The following is a 21544-nucleotide window of genomic DNA, read 5'->3' as shown; positions in this document are numbered from 1 at the left end:
CTTTGGATGAGAACATCCCTTGCAGCCACCCAAGTTGGCCCTGTGCTTAAAACATGAGAGGAGCTAGGCTCACCTGCACCGAAAAGCTACTAAAGTGCTGGGTTTTTGCATTCAACTTTTTTTTTTTTAAGACAAGGAATAGAATTAACACTTGGGGCTGACCCATGTGTGTGCCTGACTACAGACAGATCTCTGAGCCTAAGGAGAAATTGGTGGACAGAAGGACAGAATGGGTGTCTGAATGGGAGATGATACTAGCAAAGTAGACACTTAGCAGCCTAATGAAGGGTTTGGAGACAGTGACTGTGATGCCAGCAGGCTTCCTGATGCTCTAGAATTTTAAGGCTGGCCTGGAATCTGAACTCAAGGAGCTATGGTATTGGAGCTAAGCACCCTCCTTAGCCAGTGGCGAAAAGATAACCTTGGCCTGGGGGTCATTGTTGAATAAATGAACAAATACTCATTGTTTATATCATTCAGACGATGTTGTAAGTTCTTATTTTTTATATATCATCTGTTTTTCTTTTCTTTTAAATTAGGAAACAACCACAAACTTACAGAAACGTTGTAAACACCGTTCAAAACTATTTTCCTCACCCATTTGAGAGTAACTTCCAAACAAGATGTCCCTTCATACACACATACACATACACACCCCAGCCACCTCCAATGTGTACCTCTTACAAACGAGGACTCACCCTATACAATCACAACGCAACTGTCAACATCAGAAAACTAGCACTGATGTATCACTTCCATCTAATCCTCAGACCCCACCCAAGTTTCGTCAATTTCCCTAATAATGCCTTTTATAGAAAAAGAGCTAGCTCAGAATCATGCATTGCATTCAGTTGTCCTGACTCCTTAGTCTCCTTCAGCCTGGGACTGTTCTCAGTCTTTCCTTGACACTCATGTCTTGATGCTTTTGAAGATCATAGGCCAGTTGTTTTGCAGAAAGTCCATTAATTTTGGTTTGCCTGATGCTTCCTCATGGTTGGATTCGGGTCATGGCTGCAGTTTCATGAAGGGATGCTCTGTCCTGCTCACTGCATCCTGTCAGGTAGCTTCTGATTTCAATTTGTCCTATTACTGATGATGGTCACTTCGGTTACTTGATGAAGATGGTGTCTGCTGAGCTTCTTCACTGTAAAGTTACTTTTTTCCTTATAATTAATAAGAGTTTAGAGAGATGTACTTTGAAGTTATGTAAATATTCTGTTTGTTTGTTATCAAGCTTTCCATTTATTCATGTATTTATTTATGCTTGTATGGAGTTGTGGTTCCTGTGTTAATCAACAGACTACAATCTGATACCATTCTTAACTGATTTTGGTGCTCAGATTACCCCCAGTCTGGCCAGTTGGAGCCCCTTCAAGCTGGCTCCTGTGCCCTCTTGACTTGTGTCCCCACGTTCGTTGAGTACCTCCAAGGTCTCTGCCCAGCAAGATGTTCCTCCCCACAGCCCTACCCTGGAATCAACTGTCTCCCCCAAGGAGCTCTGGTTCCTTCCAGGGGAAAATGTCCCTCAAAAACCAAGATCTCGGTGTTAGATACATTCACTGGTCCCAGGCCTTCTCGGTGGAGAGAGCTAGGTGAGATATGCAGGTATATACACAGACGTACACACATTTACATCCATACTTCTCTGTCTATCTATACACTGAACAAAACACTCACTAAAACCACTAGTTCCAATCCAGCACCACAGGCTCCCTCTGGTTTTCTGTCTTTCCATATTTTTAACTCCCTTCTGCACAAGTGAGAACCTGGTTTCTGTTGCCCCTGACTCATGTGCCTACCTGAGCAGTACACCTGTGTGTAATAAGCCCCATCTCTGCCCTCGCCCTCTCCCCTGTGTGGACACGCTCCTCTCCCTCCGCCATGCGCAGGTCCTCCTCGTGCTGCTCTGGCTCTGATATCCCGCAACAGATCAGCCCCCTGTAAAGACACCCTCCTGACCCCACTGGGGCTCCAACACGGCACACCAGTCCACCTCCGTGGATGCCCTTCTCACCCTTCTTAGGCTCTCATTCTGCTTGGGACCACTCTGACTTCTCCCCTCCCCCCACCATGGCTGCCCACATTTCCCTGTCAAGCCTGCTGGCTTTAGGACTTAATTCTGTACGAAGGGAAGGGAGGAAGTGATGTGAGGCCAAGGATTATACTTTAAGCTTTTCTGAATTCTGGAGACATGCTTAGAAAGTAGAATCAACAGGACTTTGAGATTGATTGGAAGGAGAGAAGGAGAGATCAGGTGGAATTTTATAATTCATTCTTTCAAAAGATACAGACTGTACCCCCCCTCCTGTGTAGGGAGGTGGGGGTGGCATGGGGTAGGAGGACTAAGGACAACTTAACATACGTTCGCTAGCCAAGAAATGTTTAGACGAATAGAATCAGAATCCCAAAACATAAGTGCTGGAGGAGACTGGCCCAGCCCTCATTTTGCAGAACAGGAAGCAGAGGTGCAGAGAGGTTAAGTGCCTCCCTCCCTTCTTCTCTCTTCAAGATGAATTACACTGTGAGCGCTGCACTGGTGGTGGGCATCTTCATCGGGTTTCAGAAGAAAGCCTACACTTCTTCAGACAATCTTCCAGCCCTGGTCGCACTGCTCATGCTGTACGGGTGAGTTGTGTGGGCCATTACCTAATGTTGCCAAAGGGACGCCAGGGGAGGAGGCTGCAGTTCTGACAGAAAACCAGGGTTTGCAGTGCCAAGGCAGCTTCCAGCTCCCAGCAGGGTCTGCGGCTGCTGACCAGGAATCTGTCTGGCTTCTGTCTCCGACTCCACGCACAGAGAGATTCCTGCAGCTCAGTCCACTCATCCATTCGGGTACAATGGAGACACCCCACAGGGCTTGAATCTTAATCTTCTTCCACTCAAACTGTGACCTGACCAAAGTCTGGGAATCCATCACTCCCCACTTCCTCACTCAGCTCTGACCCTCATTCATCTGTGACCAGTCCGTCCATCTCAGTGACTCCTGTACCAGCCAAGGGTTATTTGCACATGGGAGACTGCACCTGAAAAGCTGCTCTGGGTCAGGGCCAGAGGATAACACAGGGATTAAGTCCAGTAGAATTCTAGAGCATGCAACTTTATATCCAGGCCCACCACTTACTATGTATGTAACTATGGGCAAGTAATTCACCCCACTTGGGCCTCAGTTTCCTCATCTGTAAAATGGAGATCATAATACCTGGCCCTACCTATCAGGGGCCAGTAGAGTCTTGCCAGAGCAATGGTCTCCGTTCATCTCTCTTGGAAATAGAGAATTCAGGAACCAGTGTGACTGTGACACGTCAGCTACAATGAACTATGAGCCTGTTGGGATCTCAGCCCAGCTTTGCTGAGCCAGACTAGAGTGGGAAGAACACTCCTAAGTTATGTAAGGCTTTATAATTTACAAAGTACATTCACAGCTTTTGCTTCTCACAAAAACTCCATGAGGTGGTCAGGAAAGGCATTGTTATCTCCATTCAAAGATGAAGAGCAAAGACCAAGGGAAGAAGTATCTCTTCGGTTTCCCCAGGACTCTCACCAGTTCAAACATACCACCCCATGTGAGAGGGGAATGCATTATATCTAGGGGTACAGTAGATGGAACGGAAATTGGAACTCCGTCCACTGTGTTGTGTCATTTCACACAGATGGGCAGTCATTCCCATGATGTACCCAGCATCCTTCCTATTTGATGTCCCCAGCACAGCCTATGTGGCCTTATCTTGTGCTAATCTGTTCATCGGCATCAACAGCAGTGCCATCACCTTCATCTTGGAATTATTTGAGAATAACCAGGTAAGCATAACTTTCTCAGCTTCTTTGTTTGATTATTAGGATACTGGAGAGTGTGATGGTCAAGCAGAGCCAGAGGCAAGCACTGTGTCTGTACAATCTTAGTGTATAAATGAATGTTGCTTCTTCCTTTCCTTTATCCTTCCCTCCGTCCCTTCTTTCCTTCCTTTCTTTTTTTCTTTAAGCTCCTTGTTCATTTGTGTGCTCTGAGTGTCATGGTTTTCTGAACCCTTTCTGCAAGTTATAAATGACCTTTCATAATCCTAAGCTTTTAGATCTTCTTACTTCTTCAAGAAGGTTTCCTTGGGGACTTTGGGTGTTAGGTTTTATACACACACACACACACACACAGAGAGAGAGAGAGAGGTAATGCATTCATGTGATTTCAAAATTTAAAGAGAACAGAAAGGCGTGCAATGAAGAGTCTCCTTCCTACTCCTGTTTCCCACTCACCTAGTTCTCTTCTCCAGAGACAACCTTTCATATGAGTTTCTTATGTGTTCTAGAGACATATAAGCAAACACATATATAACCTTTCTCCCAATTTCTTACATATATTGTAACAGAGTAACATATACTATTGTACATGAAAATTAATCCTGAGGTTAGGGTTAGGAATTTGGAGTGCTGAGTGACTCATTTTTATGAGCTATGAAGTTCAGTTGTCCCGTTCACACCCCCAGACTTCTCCTTGCCCAGAAAGAACTGACAAGAATGAATCCTAAAAACCGTGGTTGTGACTACAGGGTTGTCTTTGCTCCACACTCCCTCTCCCAGTCCCCTGTGTCTGAGCCCTGGCCATGACTGTCCTGGTAACATACCCAGGAATCGGTGGGCTCTCCTGTGTGCCTGTGTCCCCAGCACCTCTCTAGCCTTTCCCTCTCTCAGAAGGTCTTTGAAGTTGAGAGGGTTGGTACCAGCCAGAGCATCTGCACAGACGTCCTGTGGCCCCTGTCCCCACTCCTGCCTCTGGGCGCTGCTGGGAAGACCCAAAGCAAACCTGCACTAACCACCCAGTCCAATGGCCTCCTGAGAGCGACTCTTTCCCTGACCTTGTAAGGCTTTCTGTGGCCACTAAACAAGAAGCAAAACCCCATCTGTCCCATGACTGATAAAAAAACGTACCATGTCACAGTCAGACCCCAGAAGGGAGGTGGATGAGAATACAGACTCTGCCAATGGTCAGAGCATCCTGGAAGACTGAAAATGCTGCTCTTCAGAGCTGTTTTTGTCACAGGCTCACAGCTCACTAAGTCTTAGGCGAGCCTGTTACTTCAGAATAATTAAATAGCTTAAAGCAACTCAAAACATCCTCCCTCCTGCGGGCTGCACTCATTTAGCCAACAATTACCGAGCACACCCACTCCCCTGCATAAAAAAAAAAAAAAAGCTGGTTTCTTTCACCTAAACTGTGGAATAGATGCTGCAGAATTTCCCAGGATGCCACAGGAGGCTCCCCAGGTCCCAGAGGCATCCACTAGGTAAGCACCATGTGATGAATGTGCTGATATAAACAAGCATGGCCCCAGGAACTCCCCTTCCAGTCAGTAAATGACCTGCACACCAAGTTAGGAACTGATATAAACCACGGTACGTGACATTCCATAAGGCACTGTATGGCAGAACATCAAAGGAGCAAGACAGATGAAACACTACAGACCAGAGTGGGCCAAAACAGCTGGACTGTGGGGGCCAAGAGGATCTTGGTAGAGGAATTAAGTTTGAGCCTGGCCTGGAATAAGTAGGATTTTATTATCCCATTTAATAAACAGTGAGGTACCTTCTGTGAACTAATCATGTGTAAGGTGTTTAGGAAGGACACCAAAATGATTTGGACCCAGTTCCTGTTCTCTGGGGACCAGTGACTAGTGCAGAAAATAGGCAGGTAAACAAATAATTAATCATGGCAATGTGGTAAGTCCTGTGAGAGAGGATTGGATATTTTACCGTGGGAATCTGGAAAGGCTTATGAGAGAAGGGATTTTTGAGCTAGCTTTCTAAAGAAGGGCAGGAGTCTGCCAGAGAGCAGGAGGGGAAAGAGCATTCTTTCCAGCTAATAGCAATGGTCAATAGACGCTGCAAGTGCAAAGGCCTAGAGGCAAGAGAGCATAGTTCCTTCCAGGAGTAGTGGGGTGGGCCCGTGGGGAGGGGTGGATAGAAGGAGATGGGGTAACGTGAGCAAAAGTTCGGAGGCTGGAGAGGAAGGAGGTTGTGCAGCAGGGTTGGGCCAGAAGAGTGGGTCAGCCTCGCCCCCCCCGGCGTCCCCTCTGCCTGACACCGACACTTGAGGCTAAGGCAGCAAACACCTTCTACCACCCGAAAACAAGTCCCCACAACTCAACCCGGACGCCAGGGGAAGTCTCCAGCCGTCTTTCCTGCTGGTGACAGGTGCAGACAGCTGTAGCTGTCCTGTGGGGGCTGAGAAGCAGAGCTAGAAGATGCTCAGGGCCCCTCTCCCGTTTGGTACAAGGTAGGCTAAGATATTGCCAGTGACAGAGCCTCAGCCCCCAGTGTGGCTCACAGCTGTACCAAAGGAGAGAGCCTTGGGCCACACTCCCAGCAGCTGCATCTCCTGGTAACAAAAGCCCTGGAGCGTTCCTGTGTACTGTCAAAGCGAGTCTGCAGTGAAAGCTCCTCAAGCAGGCTGCCGGCTAGAGGCACCTCCTGTGAGTATTCCAAAACTTCCTATCTGCTTGACAGATCCCTCCGGTAGCCAGTCTGGCTGCTGCATCCCCTCTGGCTGCAGGCCTTCCACTGGTCCTGGTCCGTGAGGGCATCCAGGCCCCACCCCGCTCAGGAGGGGCAGCCAAGCTTGGCCTCCATCACTGACTGCCCTGCTTTTCTGTATTTCAGACACTGCTCAGGCTCAGTGCCGTGCTGAGGAAGCTGCTCGTTATCTTCCCCCACTTCTGCCTGGGCCGGGGCCTCATTGACCTGGCACTGAGCCAGGCTGTGACAGACGTCTATGCCCGGTTTGGTGGGTAGCAATCACATGGCCCTGGATCCTCCAAGGCCGGGAGGGCTGCAGTGGGAGTTCCTATGACAGACCTGCAGCCTGGGCTGGGGCCGGGGTCACCTGGTTGGTCTGGGATTTCCTGGACACTAGAAGGAATCGGAGTGCCTCCGTTTCCATGGCTAAGGAGACTAGGAGGGGTCAAGGGCAGTTCCTACTCTTCCCTACTCTCACTTGAGGAGCCGGTATGAGACCTGGGTTTGGCTCTGACTTAATCCCTTGCATAAGGCCTAGTCTAGCTGAGCCTAGTGTTGTAACTAGGTCTTTGGGGACAGCTGGGACAGTTAAGTGGACTTAATTCCTGTCGATTTCTGGTGGCCTCCATCCCCAGGTGAGGAGCACTCTTCAAATCTGTTCCAGTGGGACCTGATTGGGAAGAACCTGGTTGCCATGGCAGTAGAAGGGTTGGTGTACTTCCTCCTGACCCTCCTCATCCAGTACCAATTCTTCTTCAGCCTATGGTACGCTCGCGCCGCTGCCCTGAGGGTGCCAAGGCCAGCTCCTTGTGCCTGTCAGTCAGGAAACTTGATTTCAGATCCAAGTGGTCATCTCTTTCCTCATGAGCCCCACTCCATAAAGTTTTTTATGCTCTCGAAGCCTGGTTTGTTCTGAATAATACAAAGAGAGGTACATTAAAATAGGCACATTAGGATTTGTGCATATTTAAAGTTTAAAAGTTTAAACTTTAAAGTGTTTAAAATACAATGCTATTAATTTCAATCGCTAATATTTAATCCCATTCATTTAAGAAACAGATAGTCATATTAAATTGGATCATAGCATTGCAAATGATAATGATTCATTGGTATCCAAAGTACTAGGAAATAGATATATGCATTCATGAGAAAATAGACAAAGCGGGCCCCTATGCTAGTTAGAGATTTGAGAATGGGGACAGGGCAGGGAAGGAAGGGAGTAATATGGGGGTGACATTCGGGGTGAAGGCAGCCAGGTGCAGTGTGGAGCGGGTGGGGCAGTGATTGTGCCCCCCTGGCTGGGGAAGAAGGGGGTTCCTGCCAGCCCTGACCCACCCCAGCTGTGCCGTTCTTCCCATGCTCTTGCCTGAGGCCCTGCATCATTCCGAAGTGGGTGCTCAACCTTCCAGAAGGCAGCCCCCTCTGCCACCCAGGCTGACGTTTACTGGGCTCAGCCCAGAGGCCCAGATTGCAAATCGTGGGGCACTCAGAAGAAGCTTTCCCCGACAGTGTTTGTCTCTTGTTCTGTCATCCTCCCATGCTGAATGTGCTCACGTGTAAATAAAGATTCGGAGGACTTGTCTTGAGGTTTTGATCCACAGGGAATTGAATTGTTGGAAAGAGACTGAATGAGATAATGGGTGTCAACACACTTAGAATAAAACAACATGGCCGGTACGTGGTTCTAGTGTGGGAAAGACAGTGTGAGGAGTCGCTGTCCACGGAAGCCTCAGCCCTTACAGGACCCCTGCAGCTTTGGCCACATCTTAGGGGGCCTGGGGCAGGAGAGGGGGAGGAGTTATTTACTGAAACAGACTCCTTAGCTTCAGACTCTGGTGTCAGCACCATTGAGCGTGTCCTGCCGCATTAGGCCGGAAAGAAGACCAGAGAAGTATTCCACAGTCTCTGGCTTCAAGAAGACAGCCATGGCCATACTGAGAAGCAACCAGGAAAAGAGAGGAAGGAGAGGGAGGAAGAAGAGGTGCTCTTGGTAGAGGACACGCCTGCCTGTGGGGAGTTCAGGATGTCCGTGAAAGGAGAGGGGGAGGGGGATGAGAGATGGGCCTGGAGAGGAGAGCAGAGCCAGGGGGTGAAATGCCCCCCACCTTGATGAGGCTGAGGGCAGCAGAAAGCTGTCGGGGTGTTTTGCTCAGGGGAATGACATGATCTGCCGGGGTTAGAAGGGGAGAGACCAGACAGGAGACCGCTTTGGCACCCAGGCGTGAGACAGTGGTAACCTGAAAAGGAATGGGGTCATTAGGAGATGGAATAAAAGAAGTTGATTGGGTAAATAGTAGGAAGTCTGTTAGACAGTATACTTAGTAATGAACTGGATATGGCCAGGGAGGAAGGAAGGAAAGCGTGGAGGTCAGGGTGTTCAGGGAGGGTTTCAGAGAAGACGCTGTGCTTTTAAGGACGAGGAGGATTCTGCTCCACAGGGCAGGAGAACGAGAACACTGAGCCCCTGGCGGTGCCTGCGGGGGCTCGAGCTGGGAAAGGCTAGCATGCGCTGGGGACCATGGGTAGATCGAACGGTTGGCGGAGGAGTTAGTCCAAGAGATAAATGGGAGAGCGGGTGGGAAGGGTAGGTGGAGCCTGACTGCAGGGCTCTGGGATTTCAGCTGAGGAGTTAGGGCTTTAACGTACACCTGATGGAGAACTATGGTTGGGGGCACGAGATAACCGGATGGACTAAAAGAAGTGGGAGGCTTGGGCACTAGTAACTATCATTTGCTGAGTGCTTGCCATAGATGAAGGGTTTTTTCATGAAAACAGCTCTCAGGTTAGGAGTCTTGACTCTGTGCCAGACACTGTGCCAAGTGCGTCTCCACCACAGTCCCATGAGGCACATGCTCTTACCAGCCCCTCCCTGTCTTATGGTTGAGGGAGGTGAGGTTTGGAGAGGTTCTGTGACATGCCCAGAGTCACACATGGGAAGGCCAGGGCTGGCGCCCAGGGCAGACTCTGGACTCGAGCACTTGCCCTCTCTGCCTAATGCCTAACGCCTCTCCTGTGGGGAGTCCTTTTGAGAGTTCAAGCCTGCGGGGATGGAAGGCCAGGCTGAGGCAGAAGCCAGGGAGTGGGAAGAATGTCAGAGGAAAAGAACAGTGTCAAGGATGCTGTAGACCAGCTCACTGTCCTCTTTTCTTCATCTAGGACTGCCGAGCCTGCTAAGGAGCCTATCATAGATGAAGATGATGATGTGGCTGAAGAAAGACAAAGAATTATTAGTGGAGGAAATAAAACTGATATCTTGAGGCTAAATGAACTAACCAAGGTAAGGGAATAGTTGCCGGCGCGTTAGTTTGGAGGTGCCGGTTGGACCAGAGGTGGCGGCACGTTGTAGTTTGCCTTCTGTAGAATAAGCAATACGCTTATCCAGGCAATTCCTTTCCCTAATTTTATGTGAGGTTATAAAACCTCTGTGTTATAACTTGTCTTCCAAGAACACTCAATGCACTTGCCCTAGTATTCATCTTGGGCACGGACACAGGGCCTCAGTGACAGCCACTGCAACTGAGCCCCGCTAATCTTTCTCCGTTCCATTTCCACACAGGGGGTCAGCTTCGAGACTCAGTGCTCACAGCACCTCTCTGCACATTCGTGTCAAAATGTAACCTTCGCCTAAACCATCCTTTGCCCTCTTACCCTCCCTACTTAACCCTCTCTCAGTCCTCAGTTCACTTTCTCTGGACCTTACAGATTTATTCAGGCAGCTCCAGCCCAGCGGTGGACAGGCTGTGTGTGGGAGTCCGCCCCGGAGAGGTGGGTACTCTGCAGGCCACATGTGAAAGAGCCTCAGAAAATCAGCTCCTATGCATGTCTCTGGTCTCCTCTCAAGCAGAGCTGGCCAGCAGACGTAAAACGTGTGCCACCATAGGTCAGGTCATTCTGATTTTCTAGTAGCCACAGGAAAAAAGTAAAAGCAGGTGAAATTAATCTTAATCATTAATTTTATACAATATATCTGAAATAGTATCACTTCAACATGTAATTCGTATAAAACATTATGAGATATTTTACATTCTTTTTTATTATTGTTCTAAGTCTTCAAAATCTAGTGTGTGTTTACCTTATAGCTTATAGCACACGTAGATCATTTCAAGTGCTCAGTTACCACTGTCAAGGAGGAAAAATTCTCCTTCCTGCTACCCTCTTAGGTTCTGGGGCTGGAGCTCTGTCAGCTGGCCTGACCAAAGACCGGTTAACAGGAGAAAAACAAAGAGAAGTTTGTTACCATGTGTACCGTACATACACAGGGGAGAGGACTACCCCAAAGGGGTGGTTAGAACTTGGGCTTATATAGCATCTTAGCAAAGGAACAATACATTTTTAGGGAAGTTGCAAGACAAAGGAAAGGAACTTATAGTTTCTAGGGTGGCAAATTGTAGGAAGGCAAGTATATGGGTAACTAATAGTAGATTAAAGGCTAGTTAGTAAAGTTTGTTATATAGATTCCTCTGGTTTCATCTCCAAGCTGGTAAGAGTCTAAAGTTGTCTCCAGTGATTAATTTTTGTCCATCTTGGTAGAGAGGCAAGGGAAACACCTTGTAAATTTATGTCCTGCTTTGAAGCAAATAGGGGGGAGGGCAGAGAGCTTTTCTTATATTTGCTTCTTCTCATTTTCCTTTGGCTCAAAAGCATCCTTATGCCAAAGTGACACATTCTGCTGCCTTATACCGTACATGGCTAGTGACCTCCACAAAGGCAGCACAGGCCTAAAATGCCTCCCCCCACCCCACACACTTGCCCCAGGACCTGACACTCCAGACCTTCCTGGGCTCTAGGGCGAGGCCAGTTCTGTGTGTTCTCCCTCAGTGCTTTGGCCTCCTGGGAGTGAATGGAGCTGGCAAAACAACCACATTCAAGATGCTCACTGGGGACAGCACAGTGACGTCAGGTGATGCCACCGTCGCAGGCAAGAGGTGAGTGTCCTGCTCATCCTGTCTCAGGGTGTCTCTCCCAGGTCCTAAGCCATGTCCTTGTCCCACCATAGGAAGGGTAAGCATTGACCCTGTATCTGAGGGTGACTCTGAGAGTCTGAAAGATATATGTAGAAGGGTGGACCTCCCAGAGGACATGGTCCAAAAAGTCTAGGACATAGACTCTCTGGAAAATTTAATTGAATTGTGATTGTTAAGAGATTCCTCTGTTAGCGTGAATTCTAGGAAAGCTCTGAGAAGTACCAAATCAGTGGTTCTTAGTCTTTTGTGGTTCATAAACATCTCACCCTTTGATCATCTGATGAACACACGCACCTTCTTCCTATAAAAATACACCAGTGTTTCCCATTACCTCTCTTCCTACGTTCTTTGCATTTTGGGGAATTTACTGAGCCCTGAAGCACATTTATGACCCTACAGGAACTCCTGGACCCCAGGTTAAGAACCTCTGTGATGACACATCCTTTCTCTGGGTTGGGTTTCTAGATGGGGGATGGTTTGGGGCCCTCAGAGGCCTTATTCTGCATTGGCTATTTCTGTGTCAACACTTGACTTTGCAGGCCAGGGTTCCTCTATAAAGGGAAAACTGGCATGTGCCCTTGGATTCTGGGAGGGTGCCTGCTGCTCTCTGAAATAAAGAGGATGGAAACAGACTGGTCATCCACAGGACAGTACAGAGAACATGAGCCTGCATTTGTCTGCCTCTTTCCAGGCTACCCTTTGAACAGCAGAGCTCACACACATTAGATGTGCCCAGAGAAACTCTCTGCCCTGGTTGATGGGTGGAGTTAGGCACTGCTGATATCTAACCAACTTCTGCTTGACTAGGGAAAGCCATCCTCAATATGGCCCAATGCTCCCTGGGTAGGGAGAGTCCTAAGCATTCTTCACTGGCTCAAATAGGATGAATTTGATTCCCCAGCCATCCCTGTTGGGTCTAGAGCAAAGGGAATGGCAGAGGTGGAGCCATGGCTGGGTCTATCTCATCTTCAGATCTAGCTTAGCCAAGCAAATGACTTCATGATGGTAACAAAGGGGAAAGGGCAGGGAGTGGAGGTGGGGGCACAATAGGTTTTAACATGAGACATCGAGTTATAGTCCGAGTGAGACACAGATGCCCAGAAGGTAAAACCAAGACAGAAGAAGCTAGAAAGAACGTATAGGTTTAAGACACAGGATTCAGGTTCTTCAGTGGAGTAGTTCCTATGAATTTGGTGAAGTACACTCCTTGCTTCTCTGGGTGGTTTTAATTGGCCCAGCCATACCTAAGTAGTTTTTGTCATAGTGGGGAACTACATGGCCTCTCTCTGTCCCATCCTGTTGCATACTGTTGCATCCATCCTTTATTCACAGACCCTAAGCTATAAGAGAAGGGGGAAAGAAATTAGATCAGTCTATGGACAGTTTATTTTTTCATCAAGGCAATATATTTTCTAGCGGGAGAGAATATATTGGTCAAAGGGAGTTGATAGGCTCAGTTCGTTTCATTTCTTCTTCTCTTCTGCCAGCCTCTTGCTCTAGGTGGTGATCTGATTGGTTCCTCTTTCACTGACTGTATCTCTGCCACTAAACACAAATGGAGAAATTTACTTCCATCGGAAAGCACACGTCTTCTCTAGCGACTTTCCAAATGTTTGAAAGAGATCAAAAACCACTAGTCATTTTCTTAAATTTGATCTTCCCTTTGTTTTTAAGAGGTGAACCAATCCAAAAGCATAGCTGTCTCTGGGTAGCAGGTATTCAGTTTATCCTAGACAGGGAAACGGGAGAATCTGACTGGATTCAAAGCTCAGAACTCCTGGAGTTTATCAGTTTCTAACCAAACCGCCCCTGCTCTGATTGCTAAATGTCATGCACATTTCTAAAGCAAAATAGGAGAAGAGAAGAGGCAGCTTTCTTATCTTATTGGCAGAAACTCCTCCAGCCCTAGGTCTCTGGTCACCCACTTTGCAAAGGAAACCTGCTAACTGCTTTTTCTTCTTGCAGCATTTTAACCAATATTTCTGACGTCCATCAAAGTATGGGCTACTGTCCTCAGTTTGATGCAATCGATGACCAGCTTACAGGGCGAGAACATCTTTACCTTTATGCCCGGCTTCGAGGTGTACCAGCAGAGAACATCAAGAGGGTAAATAAACATGGTTTGTTATGGCTGCTCGAGAACCTGTTTTATGAGAATGCATTTATTTAGAGATGGGAAAGCTGGAGCACGCTATCCATTTATTCATTCAACAAATGCTCGACTGAGTGTCTGCTACGTGTCAAGTACTGTTCTGGAAAACAAGGGTATAGCAGTGAACAAAATAGATAAAAAAAAAGTCCTGCCCTAATACCTAACCAAACGATATACACATTTACCCTTTGATCCGGTACAAAATGCATATGCACAAGGTTATTCACTGCATTTTACTCATAAAATATGGGAAATTAGCTAAATGTTCAGACATAGGAAATTGGCTGAATAATTTGTGATAAATACATACAATAAGGTCTTATGCAGCTGTAAAAAGGAAGAAAGCAAAGAAAATCTCTGAACTGATATGGAGTTCTTTCTAGGAGATATAGTTAAGTGAAAAAAGCAAAGTGCAAAAGAGCACATGTAGAATGCTAATTTTTAGTGTAAGAAAGTAGGAAAAATAAGAAAGCGTAAATATGTCTGCTTACCTTTACAAATAGAAATATAGGAAGGATAAACTGGAAAACAATAAATGTAGTGGTCAGCAAGAGAGAAATGGGAGAGAATAACACTTCTCTCAGGGTATTTTTTTGGTATAGTTTAAACTTTTAGAAGCATGTTAATGTTCTACATATTCAAAAAAATAAAACTAAATCAGTAAGAATGAAAAAGAGGTAAAAATGAAAACAAAAAGAAAATCCTAACACTGAAAGCAAGCTAAAATAAATTAATCCAATTTTATTTCAAATGAATGTAATAATCATACAGGAGGGGAGGAAAAGAACTAATACAAATAACTGATGATACAATATTTGACAGTATATCCTCAGTCTTGGGCAGTTAGAGCAGAAAGAAAGAGCTACAAGCAAATTATGAGCTCTTTTTAGTTGATTTGTTTCTTTAGTGGCATGGGCAAAGCAATTCTGAAACAATTTTACATGGTTTGTAGGACTAAGTAAATGAATAAATGTGTTTATGTTGTTTGGAGCCAGAGTTCTCAGTGTGGAAGAAGAGACATACAAATATGAAAAGGGGGAAAGTAAGAAAGAATTCTGTAAGGATGGATTGGAATTGGAGCTATTACTGTGAACTCATGAAATAGTTGTGTGCTTATGTTTGTGCATGCATGCCGTATGAGCTCATGTATATTGTACATATGTGTACATAGGTATGTGCATGTGTGTGTATGTTTGTGTGTGCATATATCTGTCCTCTGAAAAGGCCAAGAAGCAAAAATACCCCAGTAAAAATGAGTATATCTAAGTGTCCAGATTTTGATCTCTAATACCATTCCCCACTAAAAGGAATTATGACTCTTCAGACAACTGACAAATTCCAGGGCTGAGACACCATAGGTAAAATGAGCCTGGAACATCTTATTAAGTCAGAAAGTAAAGAGTGCTTTAAAAAAAAAATGATAGAGGCATGTCATAAGTGCACAGGAGCCATCTTGAAGGGGCTCCCAATGGCCAAATGTGGGACTATTTAAGCATCAACATAATTAAATACCATGACAATTATAAAACATTGGAGGAAAAGTAGGGATTTATAACTCCATATTGTTAAGTAGATAAGTAAATAATCAGGAGAGAAGGGATGGTTCTTGCCTACAGTCAGATGCTGAGAGCCACCTAGTTAGCGTGCAGGAAGTTGCAGAGCTCAAAACTCATTCTGCAAGGATCAGAGTAAAGACTGGGTGTGACAAGATTTGTGGTTGCTGAGTCTAGGGGAAATTTTTTATGAAAAGCAAGATATTTTTATGGCTTAAAAGTGTCTCCCACAGATTGCTTATTGGTTGTGAGGGGGAAGCCTGATAATCTTACAGTGCAGAAATTAGACAACACTTTAACTGGGTACTCAAAACCACCATCACCACTGAGGCTCAGATGGACATCCCATACCCCTAGATGTGATACCCTGAGAAGGACACAACTTCACCTACAGAATATTCTGATTGGGATGCATAACCTGAACCTTACCATGAGAAAACATTTGACAAGATCTAGAGAAACATTCTATTTAAATATATATATATATGTATATATGGGTTGTATTCTTAAAAATTATCAAAGTCATAAAAGACAAGGAATGGCAGAGAAAGCCTATGGAGATGTTCCTGATCACAGGAGGCTAAGTAGACACAGTGACTGAATAATGTACACTACACTGAAGCCTGTTCTGGAGAGAAAATAGTTCTGGAAAGGACATTACTGAGTGAATTGGAAAAATCAGACTGTGAAGGGTAATAATCTAGATAAAAGTATCATGACAGGGCTTCCCTGGTGGCGCAGTGGTTGAGAGTCCGCCTGCCAAGGCAGGGGACGCGGGTTCGTGCCCTGGTCCGGGAAGATCCCACATGCCGTGGAGCGGCTGGGCCCGTGAGCCATGGCCACTGAGCCTGCGCAGTGAGAGGCCCGCGTACCACAAAAAAAAAAAAAAAAAAAAAGTATCATGACAATATTAAATTTACTGACAATCATAACTGTACTGTGGTTATGTAAGAGGATGTCCCTATACTTAGGAAATAGACACTGAAGTATTTAGGAATGAAGGGCCAAGTATAACTGACCCTCAGATGAGTCTGAAAACATTGTGTGTGTGTGTAAGAGAAGGAGAGAGAAAAATAGACTAAGAGTCTATGAGTGTTCTTTGCACTATTCTTATTCTTACACGATTCTGTCAGTTGGGGACTATTCCAAATTAAAAGTAAAAAATGGAGCTTATATTCTAGTGGGAGGGACAGACACTAAAAAGATAAACAAGTAAAATATACAATACATTTGAGAGTAAAAAGTCCTTAGGGGAAAAATAAAGCAGGGAAGAATTGTGGGGTATGCACTTTTAGGTAGGGTGGCCCAGGGACAGCTTCACAGAGGAAGTGACTTCTGGGTGAAGACCTGAGTGAACCATGTGGATATCTGGGGGAGAACATTCCAGGTAGAGGCGCAGAAGGCAGAGGCATGGTGGGCCTGTCTCCGAGAGACCTCCCTAGCTCTCCTTCCGTGCACATGCATGTGCACACACGCACACACACAGTATTCTCTGTCGTAGTTTACTGTTGAGTTCCCTCAAAGCGCTGTTACAATCTGTCATTATTCTGTGTATTTTGGTTGTCTGTCACCACCCCCTGCCATCTGTGAGTACAGCAGCAATGGCCATGTTCACCATTATTCTTTAGCACCTTCTATGCCTGGTTCATAGAAGGTGCTCAATAAGTATATAATAGATGCACACACAAGACTTCAAGTGTGACCGTGATGAGGGGTGGTATCAACAGGTCTGGGACCCACCATCTTCTTAAACAGACCCTAGGACTCTTCCTCTTCTACTCCTAGCCATAGTCCAGGACACTGGGTGAGAAGCATTGTCCGACTCTTTTAAAGCTGAAGGCCATTTCTCAGGGGGCTACACCCAACGGGTGTGGAGCAGACCAAACCACATGGAGATCTAAGGCCCACAGTGGAAAGGAGACATCTGGCCCTTGAAGGCCACAAGCCACCCCCTGAGCCAGCAGGTGGTCCTTTTTCAGCCTAGCTGGGTCTGTCATCCTGAAGGTGTGTGATCTGGGAGCCCAAGACTTTGAGTTGGTGGAGGTTTGGGGTGTTTGCTTGTTTGTTTATCCCAAATGGGATTTCTTTCTCTTCCCTAGGTGACAGACTGGAGTATTAAGAGCCTGGGCCTGTCTCTCTACGCAGACCGCCTGGCCGGCACCTACAGTGCAGGCAATAAGCGGAAACTCTCCACAGCCATTGCACTCATAGGCTGCCCACTGCTGGTGCTACTGGTGAGCACCACCGGGACCACCAAAGGGCTTGCAGGAGCTGAGTGCTGCATCCTGTTGTCGGGTCAGCAGATTTAGAAAACGCAGCGGGCTGTGTTTGTCTGGGTTTTTGCCTGTTCTGCTCGTTTTGAGTATATCAGCCCAGTGTTTGGTTCACAGCTCTTGGGGGGAGATAGAGTCATAACACATTCTTACTGTGAGTTCCTGGGAAGCCTCTTGGGGGCTGCAGGCTCTAGCAGGGAAGTTCACCCCCTCTGCAGAATGTCAGGGACTGGTCAAAATTTTTACTGCCTGACAAGGCCTGTCTGGGGTCCTAACTGGACAGGCGCACTGGCCTGGAGCAACAGCCCATGTGGATCTCACCAAAGCTGGACCAGGCCTGAGGCCCCCATACCCATGTAGTCTGGGGTTTATGAAGGCATCGATCACAGGCCTTGGAGGGACCTTGAAAATCACCTGAGCTATCTTCCTGCCTCCTTGCAAACATACACAGAGGATTTTTTCCTTTTTTTAAGATAACTCTATCATTGCCTTAATCAACCTTAACCCATTCACGGGCTGAGACGGGTCTAGAGGTGTGCATGATGTTTCTTCACGGTCCTGATTCACCTCCCGCCTTCCATGCCCTGTGCTGGCTTCCCCGGGTCTTGCCCCACGGGGGAGTGAATTTGTGTTTTGTCTGCCAGAGAGCAGAGCTGCTCAGAGGGAGTCAGCCAAGGAGGGTGCCGGAACCAGCCCCCTGTCCTCTCTGCCTCCCCACAGGATGAGCCCACCACAGGCATGGACCCCCAGGCACGCCGCATGCTGTGGAACACCATCATGAGCATCATCAGAGAAGGGAGAGCCGTGGTCCTCACTTCCCACAGGCAAGAGATTCCCAGGGACTGGGGTGGAGCGGGCGGGCAATGGAGTCCGGTCCTCCCAGCCCTCACCTGCTCTCCCCCGCCCCCAGCATGGAGGAGTGCGAGGCGCTGTGTACCCGGCTTGCCATCATGGCGAAGGGCACCTTTCAGTGTCTGGGCACCATTCAGCACCTCAAGTACAAGTAAGGATATGGTGGGGATTGCCTTTATTACCTTCTGGGGAGAAAGGGGCAGTCAACCAGGCCCTGTGCTCTCTACTAACATGTGGGGGAGTCCTGCTGCCCCCTCATCCCACGGGCAGCAGTGTCGGGGCCTCATTCTGCAGCAGTAGACGGAGAAAGCTGTTGTGCTGAATGTAACTCCTCTCTGTTGAGCTAACTGCCTATGGCTGAAGGCTCACCGAGTCTCCAGATGGGGATTCTGATCGGGGCAAATGCAGAGCCCAGTTGGGATGAGGGAGGGTCACTACCACTGCCTAATTATCCCACCACTTAGCCCAGCAGATCCAGAATCCATGACCCATTTAATAAGAGTCCACAACCTTGGTAGGAATGATTCAGAGACCAAACGGCCTGAGCAATCAGTGTTCCTTTCTGCCATGTCATATGCTTTTGAATTTGAGAAATGACCATGTATCATATGACAAACCAGCAATGCCAGTCATCTTCAGCAGGATTATCCCGTCCCTGTAAATTGTAGACTGCTGTAAATAATGTGTTATTAATAACAGTTTGTGCGCCAAAGCCGACAGTCACTTAAAATAAGGTTTTTTTAAGAATGTCATGCTCCTTTGCCTTCTGATACGCTTTATAAACTGTGAAGGGTGGATTATAGTTATCACTCATTGATCAGAGATAAATGAGAGCCCAGGACAGAAGAGTCACCATGCCCGTTGGTGAAAGGAAGAGAACCTAATGCACCTCATCTACACCAAGACGCTTCATCTCCATGTATCCAGGAGAGTGTCTTGCACGATACACGTCACGCTTCATACACATCATACAGATAAGTGGTTGAGAGGAAGGTCTAGCAGATGAGCTGCATTTGGGCACTTGACCCATGATACCTTGAGCAGCTACAGCTTGCACACTACACAGATATCTAGGGGGACTTCAGCATGTGAGGTCACCAGACCCACGTCAGCAACTTACAGTGGCCACCTGCTGGAGACACGATTGCTCCCTACTCCTTTCCCTCTCAGTCCTCAATATCCCCATGGGAGAGCACGTGAGAGGGAATGTTCCCATGTGGAGGATGGTCGATTTTCCGGGCTTGAAAGGTAAAGGCATTTTACTGTAAAGGGGAACAATCCTGGATCATGGAGAGAGCCCTGAAGTAAGTATACCCTGCTGTAAGTGTGAAGGGAAGCCAGCTCGCCATGCATTCACTCTGGTGGACCATTCTTTATCCACAGGTGGGTGACCTGGTGAGGGGAGGAGGGAAGCATCGATGGCCCTGGCCCTGGCAGCTCCATTTGTTCTGGAAGCTTTCCCAGGGAAGAGCTGCCTTCCCAAACTTTGCTCTCACCAGGCCAGTCTCTTAAAGGGCCGGGCAGTCTTTCCACCACCAAGTAAGCACTGGGCAGCCTGTGATCTCAGCACAGGGCTCAGACCACCCTTGACTTCAGCAAGTATGTTAAAGGGCAAGGAGCAGGGAACACCCATGTCTCCAAGAGGTGGACACAGGAAGCTGTGACACAGGTCTGGAGACCCACTTCACCACACAAGGCATTTAGACCTCTAAAAACTAGTATCAAACCACTTCTCCAGGAACCATCATGGCCCTTTTAATCCTAGTTTTAAACATGTACACTAGGTCTATAGTACATGCCTTTAATCCCCAATATTTTTGATGAGTCTAGTCCTCATTTCAGGATTTCCTTAGACCCAACTGCTAACAGGCCTGTACCACACTGCCATGTGCTTCCCTCAGGTTTGGAGATGGCTACATCGTCACAATGAAAATCAAATCCCCGAAGGACGACTTGCTTCCCGACCTGGGTCCTGTGGAGCAGTTCTTCCAGGGGAACTTCCCAGGCAGCGTGCAGAGGGAGAGGCACTACAACATGCTGCAGTTCCAGGTCTCCTCCTCCTCCCTGGCCAGGATCTTCCGGCTGCTCGTCTCCCACAAGGACAGCCTGCTCATCGAGGAGTACTCAGTCACACAGACCACGTTGGACCAGGCAAGGCCGAGAGGGAGCCACGTGCAGAGCGGGGCCGGGCAAAGGCTGGGCTAGAATCCACACGAGAACGAGGCAGGACATGCCCAAGTGCCAACACTCTAGTCCCTCTGTCCATTAGGGCAAAACTTGGAATATCAGAAATTGTCTTCTAACAACATTTCAGCCATCAGCAGACTTCACGGACCTTTTCACAGCATCCTTCCCAACAACTCTAGGACATTATTTCTTCTTCCTGGTTTGTGGTGGTGGCCATTTTTTTCTTTTCAAATCAGCTTTACTAATGCTTAATTTAAATACAGTAGAAAGCACCCACTTGAAGTGTACAGTTCAGTGAGTTCTGATAAATGTGTGCCATGTGTCAGGTTTTTCAACGTGATCGCTTTTTATTGTGGTAAAAAATACATATAAATATATATATATATATATCATAATTAACCTTTTTTTTTTTTTTTTTGAGGTATGCGGGCCTCTCACTGTTGTGGCCTTTCCCGTTGCGGAGCACAGGCTCCGGACGCACAGGCCCAGCGGCCACGGCTCACGGGCCCAGCCGCTCCGCGGCATGTGGGATCTTCCCAGACTGGGGCACGAACCCGTGTCCCCTGCATCGGCAAGCGGACGCTCAACCACTGCACCACCAGGGAAGCCCATAATTAACCATTTTTAAGTGGCATTACACTTCAGTGGCATTAAGTATTGATAGGTTCACACTGTTGTGCAACCATCACCACCATCCATCTTTAGAAATTTTTCATCTTCCCAGACTGAAATTCTATATTCATCAAGCAATAACTCCCCGTAACCACTCCCCCAGCCACTGGTAACCACTGTTCTACTTTCTGTTGACTACTCCACGTACCTCATATGAGTGGAATCATATGATATTTGTCCTTTTGTGCCTAGCTTATTTCAGTTGACATAATGTCCTCAAGGTAAATCCACATGGTAGCATGTGTTAGAATATCCTTTCTTTTTAAAGTTGAATACTATTCAGTTGCATGTATATGCCATGTTTTGTTTATCCATTCATCCATATGGACATTTGTTTCTGGGTTTCATTGGGGTTTTTTTGGTTTTTAAATAAACACCCTTAAAGAC

At 47.0% G+C, this 21544-nt stretch overlaps 1 protein-coding gene across 2 annotated transcripts in view; it reads left to right on the top strand.

Annotated features, from left to right (window-relative positions):
* ABCA4 (ATP binding cassette subfamily A member 4) overlaps window positions 1-20371 on the top strand; it is a 143739-nt gene extending 123368 nt beyond the window's left edge. For both annotated transcript variants that reach the window (XM_067726958.1, XM_067726959.1), the window contains 11 exons: window positions 2510-2625; window positions 3651-3798; window positions 6649-6772; window positions 7140-7269; window positions 9661-9781; window positions 10207-10269; window positions 11323-11429; window positions 13434-13575; window positions 17273-17407; window positions 18167-18449; window positions 20200-20371. In XM_067726958.1, coding sequence (XP_067583059.1) covers window positions 2510-2625; window positions 3651-3798; window positions 6649-6772; window positions 7140-7269; window positions 9661-9781; window positions 10207-10269; window positions 11323-11429; window positions 13434-13575; window positions 17273-17407; window positions 18167-18449; window positions 20200-20228 — 1398 coding nt within the window. In that variant the 3' untranslated portion in view covers window positions 20229-20371. The remainder of the gene's footprint in view (window positions 1-2509; window positions 2626-3650; window positions 3799-6648; window positions 6773-7139; window positions 7270-9660; window positions 9782-10206; window positions 10270-11322; window positions 11430-13433; window positions 13576-17272; window positions 17408-18166; window positions 18450-20199) is intronic.
* The last annotated feature ends 1173 nt before the right edge of the window (window positions 20372-21544 follow it).

This window comes from Pseudorca crassidens, chromosome 2 (assembly GCF_039906515.1).
Source record: "Pseudorca crassidens isolate mPseCra1 chromosome 2, mPseCra1.hap1, whole genome shotgun sequence".
Taxonomy (NCBI): Eukaryota; Metazoa; Chordata; class Mammalia; order Artiodactyla; family Delphinidae; genus Pseudorca; species Pseudorca crassidens.
This window is presented reverse-complemented; position numbering and strand designations above follow the sequence as displayed.